At 36.9% G+C, this 14,214-nt stretch overlaps 1 protein-coding gene across 1 annotated transcript in view; it reads left to right on the plus strand.

Annotated features, from left to right (window-relative positions):
• Positions 1-14,214, plus strand: part of LOC141910544 (protein unc-80 homolog) — a 102,395-nt gene that overhangs the window by 70,105 nt on the left and 18,076 nt on the right. The window contains exons 23-30 of the mRNA XM_074801236.1: positions 3,866-4,006; positions 4,907-5,094; positions 5,649-5,732; positions 6,419-6,517; positions 8,674-8,770; positions 9,227-9,348; positions 9,508-9,585; positions 13,418-13,570. Of these exons, the coding sequence (XP_074657337.1) occupies positions 3,866-4,006; positions 4,907-5,094; positions 5,649-5,732; positions 6,419-6,517; positions 8,674-8,770; positions 9,227-9,348; positions 9,508-9,585; positions 13,418-13,570 (962 nt within the window). The remainder of the gene's footprint in view (positions 1-3,865; positions 4,007-4,906; positions 5,095-5,648; positions 5,733-6,418; positions 6,518-8,673; positions 8,771-9,226; positions 9,349-9,507; positions 9,586-13,417; positions 13,571-14,214) is intronic.

Below are 14,214 nucleotides of genomic sequence, written 5' to 3' on the forward strand. Positions count from 1 at the left end.
ACAGTACTGATGTTCTGTAAAATGCCCCTGATCTATAAAACTGGCCCCAGTACACTCTCTACTGAAAAGGCGCTATCTTCTTCACTTGTGTCAGATCTTCAGTTTCAAACAGCAATTCACTTTGTTGATACATATTTCTTTAGTTCTTGGTGAATTTCGAGGGTTAATCGAATAGTGAATGTATGTTGAGGTGTTATATTAACAGTAGGTATATGTAGGGTGTAGACCGCTGGGTATAGGATGTAGGATGCTTGTAGATCTTTTAGTGTTCAAGATGGAACCATGTGCGTAGACTGTAGCAGCAAGTTCATCTGAAATAAATACATTTACTTCTGTAGGATTCCAGAGTCCAACGCACACCTTAAGTTTGAATCACACCTCAAAGACTTTATAGTCAAATAGTATAAAATCCCACACTCAGAGAACAAAAAGATATTCCAGTGATGTCACCACAGGTCTGACAGGTCCGACATTTGTCAGACCAATAATGAAAACCACGAATCTTTTGAAAATTCCGAAAATGTATTTATTTTGGACTGGAAGAAATGGTCCAAAAACTGTAAGAACTGCCAATCCTAATTTAATGCATGGGGCTCCGTGCCTACGGTGCTCACTTTTATGGAAACCTAAAATATGCCCTTTTTTCCTGATGTCTGACCAATAGAAAAATGAAGGACACGTCACTATTCCTGATGATGACTATTAGGATAAAGTCGAAAAGGCATAAACTACTCGCTCTAGGAAACATTTCGTACTCTTCTATTCTTAGTGAGGGATTTTATGTTATCTTTACAACACAGACTCAAGAGCATTTCATCGATTGTTACCTTTATTCAGCTCTAAACAATAGATTACTTGGTTTTTTTTTTTTCAATGTTTAAAATATTTCACGAAGTAATATTTTCATGCATAAAGGTCAGGTTAAAGGCGTTAGCATCAAACTTCAGATGCCTCGTAAAAATGTATTCAACTCCTTCCAGATGCATTTTTGTTATCATCAAATGCATGGCGCAATTTTCTTTTCAGTTCATATATAGAGTAAACTGTTTATAAATGCTTAACGCTTACACTGCGCATGTATTCAAACAATGTATGTAAATAGTAAAGGTCACTGAAAAGGTCGCTGAATCATCATGGAAACGTTAAAACGCTACAAATATTGATTCATTATTATCTGTTGTCGATTTCATTATGTTAACCCTTTATTGCCAAAATCTTCAAATTTTACCAAGACTGTGACAGTGGGCTAGGCCTACAAGGGCCAGCTAGTGTTGATTCAGTTTCTTGAAATATTTTAGAGATGTTTATTATGAGACTGGGTTTGTTCGAATGATAATTTGTTGTGGTTTTGGAGATGAATTAGGGTCTAACACATATATTTATATTTATATATATATATATATATAATTATGAATAGCACAATTTGTAATTTTTTGTTGCAAGTTATTTTAGCTGAACGGTGAAAATATATATTTTCAATACAGAAAGAAACTAGCATCATCGCAATACAAACAAACAAACATTTGTAATGGGTTACCAGCAGTTGAGGATCCACCACGTTCGCTAATGGTTGCTCGGTTACTGCGCTTCAATTTCTTCTACATTTTTAATTGTCAACTTTTCTCATCGGCAAATCTATACCATACACTAATTGGGAACGCCAATCTTATATGAGCTCGTATTTGATTACTCATTTGACAAAATTTCCATTTGGGAGCCTAAAAATCCGGTTCAAAGTTCATTGAAAATGAACCAATTTTCACCGTCTATTCAGTTCACTGAGTGCACATCTGGTGTGCGCTGGTACCCCTTTACTTTCTCTATTTCTCGTCGGTGATTTTAGTATTCAGACAGGGCAGCACCTTGCTGTCTGTGAAGATCCAGTGAATGGACTGGGAAATGATCCGATATGGTAGCAGTGACTCTATATGCCAGAAATGATGGTTGTCTATACAGTACAACAGGAAAAGATTAATTTGATTTCACTCTACAGTGTGAGAGCAGCATCAGTCCAAAACGTTCCTCCTAAAAGGACACTTCTAGGCCCGTAATCCTAACCAACAGATCTTCGAACGGAAACTCACTGAAACTCATCGGAATTCAAAACTGATCGAAAATGAAAGAAAATTTGATAAGAAAATTAAATTCCTTATTCAGTAGGACTAAAATATATGGTTAAACTGGAATGCTTTTTGACGAAAATAGCCCGTCTTGCTCCGGGACCTAAGCCTAGGTATGTAACCCTAATCCTTGCTCCATAAGCCTTTTCCTAGCCCCACTGGGATTTGAACCTGGGCCAGTTTGTACGTAAGTTGGTCTAGTTTAGCTGATGGTGACCAGTCTTGTATGGTGACCGGCATTCGCAAGCAAATATACCCCAACCATTCTCTTATTACAATCAGACCGTTTGACAGCAATCATGAATCCTAAATTCGCCCAGTCCCGAGAAAGGCATCTTTAGGCAAAACTAAAGCAAAGAAATTACAATTTCGTACTCGGAACGATATATTTCACCTTCTGTGTCATAAACTGTAAATGAATATGAGAATACAAATATTTTCACAAATCAAGCTTCACAACATGAAAACCATTATCAGCAGCTCAAACTTGTGGATGATTAAAAATAGTAATTGTACCCTCGCATCTACCTCATGCCCGAGAAATATGTAGTTACGAGGGAGATATTGCAGAATGTGTCAATTACATTTTGAGGGTAGCATGCGTCTTGTTTTTGACGAGTAGAATTTCTTAAATAGATTAAGTAAATAAATTGCCGCTTGCTTCGAGTCAGCATGTTTTACATATCCGCATGTGATAAACTTTACTAACAAAACCCCTTCTTTATTTCTTGTATACATTCAACTGTTTTTTTCTCCCGAACTCTGAACGAATGGAGTGGTAAGTGTGACGGAAATTGCACCTGAAATTCGATCGAAAATTTTGGTAGTTTACAAATGATTCACATTGTATTAGCTCGCGAATAAGAATTTGTTTTCAGGGTTTATTCGCTCATCCGGGTCATTTATTTGAATGATAGAAAAATAGATGTTAGTTATTTTTTCAAGATATCCGACATAGAACTGTTGACAGTATTCGAATGGATTGTATTCTAACGGCTCTATGTATATATATTCAAGTTTAGTGTTGACCCTTTCACTGCCAAAACCTACCAAACCTTCCCCTACCCCATCCACCAGTTACACATCTGAAAGCTGAGTTTGCTTGCTATTCGAGCAGTAATGATTGATGCACATTGTTGGGAAAACGCTATCCGAGATCAGGGGCTAAGTTTTAACAAGAGCGTAGTTACACAGTCATGGCTTGAGATTTAAGACCGTTTTGGTTCTATAATAATAATATAATATGTGTCTTATATAGCGCTAAATCCAGCCAGGCTACTTAGAGCGCTTTACATTTTTCGATATTATTACCCTGGCCAATTTTTATACTCTAACATGTATCAGTCATCTCTCCCTGGGGAGAAGTAACACTGAGCTGTTAACAAACGCTCAGGAGTCATCTATAAGCAATCTTACAGCTTGGGACCGGTCTCTAGATTCAAAACCATTTTTGCACTTTAATCGAGTCAGGACTGTGCAACTCAGCCACCCCATGACATTGGCCCAGTAAAACTCTTCTATTCCTAAATCAATTGAATTTCTTTTTTTTAAGTCAGTTCTTAAATCAATCCAAGATGAGCTGAATTACAGAAGAATTTCGATAGATTTCAGCGATAAACTGGGTCCAGTATTGAAAGGGTTAAAAAACAATGTAACACAGTTTAGGTTGAATACGATATAATCTAGCACTTTAAAGAATCTTGGATTCAATGATCGTAAAATATTAAGTTGTAATTTATTTCCAGGTGATGAAGAGCGAGTTGAACACGCTCATTCACATCACATGCAACTTGTTCAAGGAGTCTTCCCATCATGCATCTGTGCAGCTGTATTACCCATAATTCATTTGCTCGACGACCTAGAAGTGAATCAAGAGGGCATTTCAGGTAGGAATTGTGCGAAAAATATTCTAGATGATTCGAATAATCAGTCACCGGTACCTATCATGAATATCTTTCAAAGGAATTCTTTTAACCACAATCGCAATACTCGTCAACGTAACCACCCTCGGATTCCGTTACACAATAAAAGTTGTTTCCGTAAAAGCTTCCTGTGCTTAATTCCTATGAACTGGCAAAATTTGAAACAAGATTTAAGATCTTAGGAAACGATTTATTCACTTTAAGGCAAATTCCAAAAATCTAGAACCAGCATTAATGAGGGAAGAGAGTGTCTGGGTGACCAAGTAACAAGCAATTTGCTTCATTGGGTCCCCTCAATTGATATTATAACATTTCATATTCTGAATGTACACCCACTGTATAACTTGTTATAATTTCTTTGTAAATAAAGATCTGATATATAAATGTTACTTCCAAGCAATCGTGACCCTTCCATCTAATCGATGCTATTTTCATGACCCAAACCTTGTCATCTAAAGAAATGAAATAGAATGAATCTGCAGCCTCCTACCACCCAAATCGAACAATCAATTGTATGTCTGATAGCCTGGAACTTGCACCCTCTTGAGTGTGAAGTGTGGATGATCAGTTTTTTTGAGAATTTGCTGATAAAACGTCTAATGTCTGGTGTTTGTAGTTCATCTTCAATTAGAAATGTCTCTGGTGAAGTACTGAACACATGCGAAATGTGGACGATCAGTTTTTGTGCAAGTGGGCCTTATAAAAATATCTAATGTCTAGTGTTTGCAGTTCATTAAAAATGTCTCTGGTGAAGTTCTGTACACATGTGAAGTATAGACAATCAATAATTGGAAGAACGCTGATAATATACTGAAAGGTGCATATATCTATGATAGTCGTGAAGCATTTGTTAATATTTTCTAGTGGCTGAAGTCGCTGATAAAGTGATCTGGTCGTCTCTTGTCGAGGAACCGATTTTATTCTTCCGACATTTCCTCGAGAAACTGACGGTTCGCGATAAACAAGACGAACTCTTTTTCGTACTTCGACGGCTGATACTCCGCATGCCAGAGCTGCCTGCTCAAACTGCTCACGCCCTCTTCAACTATATCGTAAGATTTACAGTTCGTTTGTCAGTTTTGATGCAATGAAGTTTGATCCAATTGTTTCACTGCTAGGTTTTTTTATCACGGTTCCCATAGTCTTGAGAAAATGAGAAAAACGTCAAGAATTTCAAAAACTTATTTCCCAGTTTGGAAATATTTGGGAATTTGATAGATTTTCCCCTCATACAGGAAGTATTTAGGAAAATTCATTTTATACTTCTTGTGTCTCATTTCTGGATATCAGATGCACAACTTTCTTCAGCAATTGCCTTAGAAATCACCTTTATCAACCTATCCCCACTAAAATATTGACGTCCCTAGTAGTATTATGATGGCTCCACTTCTATTAGGTAAAATTGAAAACTCATCCATGAAATACTTGGGAAAACTTTTTCTAAATCTTTAAAATAAGGAGTAGGCTTAAAATGAAATATTTGTGAATTATAAATGCTTAAACACTAGAAGTTAATAGTATAATTAACTGACGTTTAATTTTGAGAATGGATTAAACATGCACCATCACGTAAAGTCCATATTAAGAATTTTGTTTCTTGTTGTAGATTGGTTATGTGATGTTCTATGTACGTTCTCCATGTGAAAGTTCTCAGGATGCGATCGGTGGTGCGATGGCTTTACTGTGGATGGTATGTATCATGGAAAGATCAGAAATGTATGACTTGAACTATTGCAGACACTGTGCAGGATCTTCAAACAATCTTACCAAAATCACTAGTAGGGCCTTTCCAGTCTTCAACAAACATCCCAGTCTCATTGCCTCCTTGGAATCAACTTTCCAGACTCATCGAAGCTTTGTTGCAAAATGTTCAGTCTCATTTTCTCCTTTGGATCAACTTCCCAGACTCATAGGAGGCTTGTAGCAAAATGTCCAGTCCGAATGGAGGCCTGGAATCAACTTTCCAGACTCACGGGTGCTTTGTACCATAATGCCCAGTCCCTGGAGCCTTCGAATAAACATCCCAGTCCAATTCGAGCCTTGTAACCCTATTGTCCCACATTCTAACCCGGTTATCACCATTCCCACGTCGATTGGCACTGAGTTTGAGTTGATATCTTATATATATATATATATATATATATATATATATATATATATATATATATATATATATATATATATATATATATATATATATATATATATATATATATATATCTGTTTTGTAGATCGTTCCACACGTTCAGGGAATTTCATTCAAAGATCTAAAACAGACGTTACGTAAAGAACAATGCGATGTAAGTAACAATGACGATTATTCCGAATCCAGTATCAATGTTTAGTATGGATTATATCTGTGCGTCGATATTTCAGCCGACGTTGCTGGTAACTGCAAATGTTCCGAGCGCTAAAAAGATAATCATTCACGGACCGGATTTAACGGGTATTCCATCACAATTCCCGATACATGAGGTAAAATATATACAACTTAATAACACGTACAACTTTATCACGATGAAACTTAATTCAACATAAAAAAACTGTTCCTAAGGACAATGAACCAGTAGCTCTAAAAAAGGTTCAAGTCGAACCATCAGATAAATACCATGGTAATAATGCAATTTTAATTGTCACTATTTCAATTATCCACTGGTTAACTCGAAACAGCTTTGAGCAACTGCAGACGTCAGATTTTACTTTACTAACCAATTGAAAATGAACTAATTCTTCTCGGGACACTGCAACCGGATTCAGGTTGCTTAAAAGTTGCTCGTAACAAACACGGCAACTCTTTGGTATTTGTAGTGATGGTTAACTTTGACCAAAGTTTGAGCAACTGGTGCCTGTTCTTTAGGTTCTCCACTACATATGTTAGCAAATATAAATGTAGATGTGTTTGCTATTGTTAAATCAGATTTGTTGTTTGTATAGCTAATGTTACTTGTGTATCCCACTATATGTTTATTGTCTATAGTTAGAGCATCATAACTGTGAACTATTTTAAAACGCTTTGCCCCAGGTTCCCCTTGTTATTGTAAAGTCATCCCCTGAGATCGAAGATAGTTTTCCTAATTTCGCTTTCTCAATATTTTTAAAGTTACATCAGAAATTCTTCCATGTTTCAGGTCAATTTGGATGTGGTACGACGGGAATGAGAAATTCTTGTTTTCTTAAGTCTTTCTTTTTTTCCGTTTTCTCTAATAACCTCAGGCTTCCGCGATTTCTAAAATATCAAAAGAGTCAATTTAATTCTTTTCGTACAATATTTTCTGCACCTGTACTGTTTTAATATTGTATGCGCCATGAATGAATGTCCTTGCTCTAGAATTCTGAATACAAGATCCATTTATATAAGCACACATCGACTCAATAGTCAAGCTCGGTTAAGTCCTCACATTGTCAAAGTCATCTCTATTCTTTATTCCAAATTAGTATTTCTAAAACAATTTACTAAGTGTAAGTCGTCAACACATTACTGAAGTCGTGTCTATTTTTGAATCCCAATTTGTATTTCTAACTCAATTCACTTGGTGTAAGTCATCATTTGAATGAGTTAAAATAATCTCTATTTTTGTTTCCCAATTAATATTTCTAATTCAATCTACTTCGTCATCTATATTTTTAGTCCTAATTTAGTGTATTTCCAATTCTATTTACTATTTAAGTCATGACACAACTTATAAGTCATCTAGTTCCAAGTTGTATTTCTAATTCAATGCTGGAGAAAATATGAAAATTTGGGAAAATTCCACCCTAGTGTGTTGAATAACGGGAATACCGCTATAGTGTGTCTACAACGCGGTGCGGTGTATCGTTGGTTACTAATATTTCACTATGTTTGACAGGTGCTGTCATCTTTGTATAGAGATAAAAACTAAAAACTAATTACATCAATACACCGCAGTGTGGTGTACTAGCAAAATCCATTACCGATTCATACACCTACTGCAGTGTAGATGCACTGAAAGGGTTGAGCTAGTTTCACTGCATTGTATCACTTCACAGCACAGACTCAAAGCTAAGACGTATTCAAGATTTTCATTATTTAAAGTTGTTTAGCATGTTCTTTCTCAAGCAACTTCACATTTTCAGCGGGTTTTAATGGAAATATGTTTTTCTAATTCCCTGGGTTGGATATTTGAATGTGTACTGTATTCGCAGCGTGGTTGGGGAAGTCAAGTTGGCATTTTGAGACGCTGCATGCATGGGACGACGCGTGTATATGAAATCACTTTTCGCATGTGCATTAGCAGCATTACGTTACGAACACTCAACAGATAAAATTCTTCAAACATATTTTTAAGATATATTCGGCTTTTCAACAAACGATATTTCTCAAATGAACAGCATAAATATGTTTTGTATTGTTCACTTTTTTGCTTTTGACTGAAAGAATGTTTTCTTTTAAATTTGCTCAAAAAATTCTTCATAGATATTTTTGCAATCAGTTTGAAAGATACTGAAACAGTTTGCATGAATTTATATCTGTGTCTTTTTGGAATTCTATTTGGATTATTATGTTAATCGTCGATTAATTGCTGCTCCAGAAAACTCCAATGTTTAGCTGTGTCCGGACCAAACAGTCTAATGCTCAATATTGTAGTCGATTGCGCTGTTTAATTTTTTAGGATACGCAATTTTCTCAAATTCTCGAAGACAGTTTGGATTTCTTCAACATCCCGGACGATGAGAAGGATTCGTATTCGTTGATTGACACCAAAACAAGTATGTAACCAAACATGTACATGTGCCACATGTTGAACATGTATTATCATATATACGTGTGCCACTACCGGTATATACCATCTTCCCCAGGGATTCAAACCTGATGACATTGCTAGAATCAGCTACGGCACAAAATCCTGACGCACCAGCCTGTGCGTGCAGGTACATGCACAAGTTGGCGGGCCGCACAAAAATTCGCGACGCCAATCAGATTGCCCCTTGTATAATCGCTGAGGCAAATTTTATGGATAAACTATAAATGGAAAACCGTGCAGTTAATGATAAAGTTCATTTTACTGTTTCTGTGACAATGAGATTTAGATAAATCTCAAAACTGTCAATAAAATATACTTTAAAATATCATCAATGGTGAAGTTATTGATTATCTTTACGCGACGAATCAGTTTTCTGTCAGATTATGACATTGTTTTGTATAATATTGCTTTGTATTTCTAGGTCAGATGCACAATCTCAATTCGTACGTTCGAGATTTCTACTTTTTTCGTCGTAATTTCTACCCACAACTATCGATGGTTCACATGGATTCTCAAGACGCCTTCAATTCTCTTCAAAAACAGGTAGGGAGTCGCTAAAGTATCATTGACGAGAATCTGTTTGAGAACTAGAAAAATTTGGGCAGAGTTTCACTTAGAATGTTGATGAAATTTTGACTGGGTTTCATGGAACTACGATCTACGATGATTCAGAGTTCAGAGGATTGTGTTTTTGTTTTTCAGGCTTTCACACTGAAATTCGCTGAAGTTGGAAAAGTATTATTTTCTACAGCTGTATTACAAAGCACACCACCGGGACAGGTACGCGAATCATACCTTAGAACGTTATTCAGCCAAGAATTACTCTTAATTTTAATACGAGACAAAAAGTACTTCAGAGGTTGACTAGTTTAGTTGATGTGCAAGCTTTCGCTTCTAGTGTAGTGCTTCTAGTAGCTTCATCAGGCGAATGAAAGAACAACATTAGCAGTAAAACTACCGCATTGGCATCACCGCAACTTCACCGGTGTCAGAGAATTCAAACTCAACCTGTTAGATGAATAAACAAATTCATTGTTTTTGCCTACCAGGCGCGTTGGAAGCAATTTTTGATCGCTGCGGCCAAATGCCGAGTTTGGACTGGTTCTAAATATTGCCGCCGTGGTGAATTTACTTAATTTCTTAAAAAACGTGGTATAGAAAGACAAAAAAAAACGTCTTTCAGTAAATTATTGGCGCGGCTTTCGCAGTTGCACTTCCACCGCCATTGCCTACATACCGGTATCTACTGGTGTCAGTACTGGGTTTAACAGTCGACGCGTTTACAAAACGATTTAAATCTGACAATTATTTTCTCATCTCATAATTCTTGCTTTAAACGATATTTTGTTTAAGGTCGCTACATTTATTCTGTATCCACTGAAAACTCTGTACATTTAGATTAAGAAATGCATCTTATATTTCAGTGAAGGATTCATAGCCGAAAAGTTCATGTAATTGTGCTATTGATGTACATGCAACGTTCACACATGCTGTCAAGTTGTACTTGTAGATATGTAGATTGTTTGGGACGAATGAAAAATGATTAATCACATCCAACAGAAGAGCTTGAAACTCTGAAATACTGATTTGATTTACAGTGTACAGAGCGTTCTAGTCTCACTGCTGTTCAGATATTCATTTGTACAATTTTACTGCAGCATTCGTAGTGTACTATGGTAAATTCAATAATGCAAATCGTGTCAAATTGATTTCATCGAGAATGATATTCTAGCTTATTCAATTAGGGATGGGCAACTTACCTTCTAACAAATAAAACTATGATTCTAAATCAAATCTATGCCTCATTCGTTGAAAGTTTTAACGATTCATTCAAATTTAGCAGCAAAGATTAACATCAAGAGATTGCGGCGTACAGTTTCTGAGATGTTCGATAACAACATTAGCAGCACGTCTACCGCATTGACAATACCTCAACTCAGCCGGTGTCAGAAACTTCAAACTCGACCTGTTAAATGGATGAACAAATACAATGTCTCAATGTATCTAGGCTGGTACCTACCGGCATCAGTGCTGGGCATGATATTCAACGCATTCACTCTTTTAGTTCTGAAGAATTTTAAATCTGATGTTTATTTTCTCATCAAAATTCTAGCCGTAAACGATCTTTTGTTTATGATCACTACGTTCGTTCTTTATCCGCTGAGAACTGCGTACGTTTACGCCGTTCTGGGGGATATTGTATTTCACTGGAATAACTGGAATTTCGGTTGGATTTTTATCTCGGTCACCTTGCCATTTTTCTACATGTTTCAGATGACCCGTAACTGGTGCACGGTACTGCTCAGTCTAGAGCGGTTTATCGTCGTATTGTTTCCGATAAAATCGCGTGGAATTCCCAAGAAGTTGGTATCAGTTTGGGCGATGGCGTTTATTTCACTGTTAGGTTTTTGCGGTCATTTTGCTCTATTGATACCAGAACGCAGGCTTGTGTTTATGAAATGTCCCAGCCATTGGCCGTATATCATGATCCGGGCTGAGAAATATCATTACTGGAACAAAAATTTACATACATGGCGCTATGAAATATCTGCAAACTATCTATTCATGTATCTTACTGTTATGATCCCAATTTGCGTTTTATTCGTCATCAACGCTATTATTAGTTCAGTGATGTTTTATCGTCGGGTTACTCGACGTTCACAGCTCGGTGTAGCTGATGAATCGTCTAAAAGGGAAATGAGGGTTTTGAGGATGGTTTTATCGGTAGTTTCGTTGTTTATTATTTGTGAAGTTATCGGTTTTATCAACCGTTTGAACATAATCCCTAAATTTCGCGGGGTGAGGCTTATCGCGTTAGGATTTTCGATCATCGATTCGTCGGTGAACTTCATCGTGTATGGTGCGACAAATGATAAATTCCGAAAAGCGGCTTTCAACATTCTGCGCTCATTACACGGTACTTCACGAATAAAATGACCGGCTGGGCCGAATAAAACTAGCGATCCTGTAGAAATCAGCAGCGCCTCAGAAGACTGTTTTTTGAAAATTTTACCCAGCATTGATTACGGCACTTCGTAAATGCAGGGATATGAACTTCAACTAGATTAAAACACATGATCTATGAAAGTCAATGAAATGTGAAGATTATGAGGGCGATCAGCCGTTTTTTGATATTATATATGAGCTGAGGGTGGATCCAGATACCTAATAATGTGTATCTTACACACTTTGTTGGGGAGGACAGGGGTTGTTAGTAAGCGCTAAAATTTGTATGACATGCAGTGTCCACGCATATCGTTGTGTTGGTATCTTTATCCAGTGGGGTTGGAAGTGCGATAATTTACTGAATGACCTTGTTTTCTTTGAATGCCATGTTTTTGAAGAAATTGAAATAAATTCGCCGTGGCAATATATTAGAACCTGTCAAAAATTGGCAATTGGTCGCGGCCATCAAAAAATGCTTCCAATGCGCCTGTTATCCTAAACTTATAGAAATGAACAATAAAAAACTTCTATCAAACAGAACATTTAGATAAACAGATATTGCTTGCTAACTTGATAACTCTACAGAAACTGAAATACTCTTTCAATCGATATGCTTACTACGTACAGTAGAAAGAATGTTGGACACATGTTCGGATATTCCATCCTCCCCCAGCAGGGATTCGAACCTGATGGCATCGAGATTTCCACGGTACGAAACCCTGCCACACTAAGACCGAGTGCGCAGCTACATGCCCAGCTTAGATGATGTCATTATCAGCCAATCAGATATCCGGTTTTATTTTAGCCCAGGTTTTCCCAATTATAGTTCTTCCTTGAAATTTACCTCGGCGATTATACAACGAGCAATCTGATTGGTGCCGCAAGTTTTCGTGCGGCAAAGCTGCGCATGTACCTGCGCACCCGGTCTAGTGTGGCAGGGGTTCGTACCGTGGCTGAGTGTAGCAATGCCATCAGGTTCAAATGCCTGCCGAGGGAGGATGGGATATTCATGCACACAAATTAAACATTATGAATTCAAATTCTATAAAATTGCTAATATCATCGAGAATGGTATTTTTCTAATTTATTCAAAGGAAAATGGGCAGCTGTAGTGTAATTCAAACGGATAGAACGGGGAGATGATTCTTAATCAAAAGCCACATTTTTAGCGATGTATTTATTAGAATTAAGCAGCAAAGATTAACCCTTTCGGTGCTGACTAATTAATATCCTCGAGTGCGGGAGATAATTTAAAAAATTTCAGCCCAGTGCACCAGATAATAGGCATGAGTTATAATGCATCTACACCCGGTTAACACCTCTACGAATCTTAATTTCAATGGAATATATCTTTCGTTACTGACGCTAACTCATGTAAACTTCCTGCATATTACTTAAACTATTACGATTGTGCAAACACTTGTCCAAATTTTTCTGAGGAAAATAGACATGTACGATTCGTAGAGTAGCCATGTTAACCTGGTGTCGAATCAATACAACCACCATAATGCTAAAAACGACTTTTCACATTAACAGATGCAAACTTATGTAAACCTTTGTACATCTTACTCGGACCTTTCTGATTGTGCAAAAACTTGTTCAGAATTGTCTAACGAAAAATGAAAAATGTAAAATTATGCTAAAAATGAATTTTCTTCTATCACAGATGCAAACTCATGTAAACTTTGTACATGAAGAGCTGACGAAGCTTCCATCGTTTCCGCGTAAAGCTCTGGAGGCAGAGTTCAGTTTGTATAAAGGTCCGATGGGTCAGGAGATGTACGGACTCGATATGCTTCATAAATACGTCTGGGGAAAGGTATGGTAGCATTATTTATTCATATTTTAAGCTGCAAGTTGAATCAAGAATAATCCACAAAACATTGTAACATAAATGTTCATACATATATATTTATAATGGTAAAATTCAGGGGCTGCAGTTCCTCAAAAGTTGGTAAGAGTTAACCAGTGGATCTTTGACATAGGGACAATTAGAAGTTCATTGTTACTATGGTATTTATCCACCGGGTATCTCTAAACAACTTTTGAGCAACTGCAGGCCCTTCGATCTAGTTCCACAGTATAGACTTTGACAACAGAGCTAAAACATTGAAAATGTTTGCGGCCGAACTTAGCCAACAACTGTGGAACTGTATCCAGTATGCACATTAGGGCCTAGTTAATTGCTGGAAATTGTTGGGTCCAGTTCTACAGTTCTTGGATAATATTTCACTCTAGAATACACCAATTTCAACTCTTTTGAGTCTAACTAAACCGAACTGCGGAACCGGTTTCTGCAGAATATCTATAACATATTCTTTACTGATATAAGTACGGTAGATCTGTTGCTAGCATCTGACAATCATTTTACAGTAAAGGTCGTTTATAACGCCACTGTTAGGACCAATGAAAAATATGGCTTATAACGAATTTGGCAGCGTTATAAAGTACAATATTTTCATT

The sequence above is a fragment of the Tubulanus polymorphus genome, chromosome 9 (genome assembly GCF_964204645.1).
Source record: "Tubulanus polymorphus chromosome 9, tnTubPoly1.2, whole genome shotgun sequence".
NCBI classification, from domain to species: domain Eukaryota; kingdom Metazoa; phylum Nemertea; class Palaeonemertea; order Tubulaniformes; family Tubulanidae; genus Tubulanus; species Tubulanus polymorphus.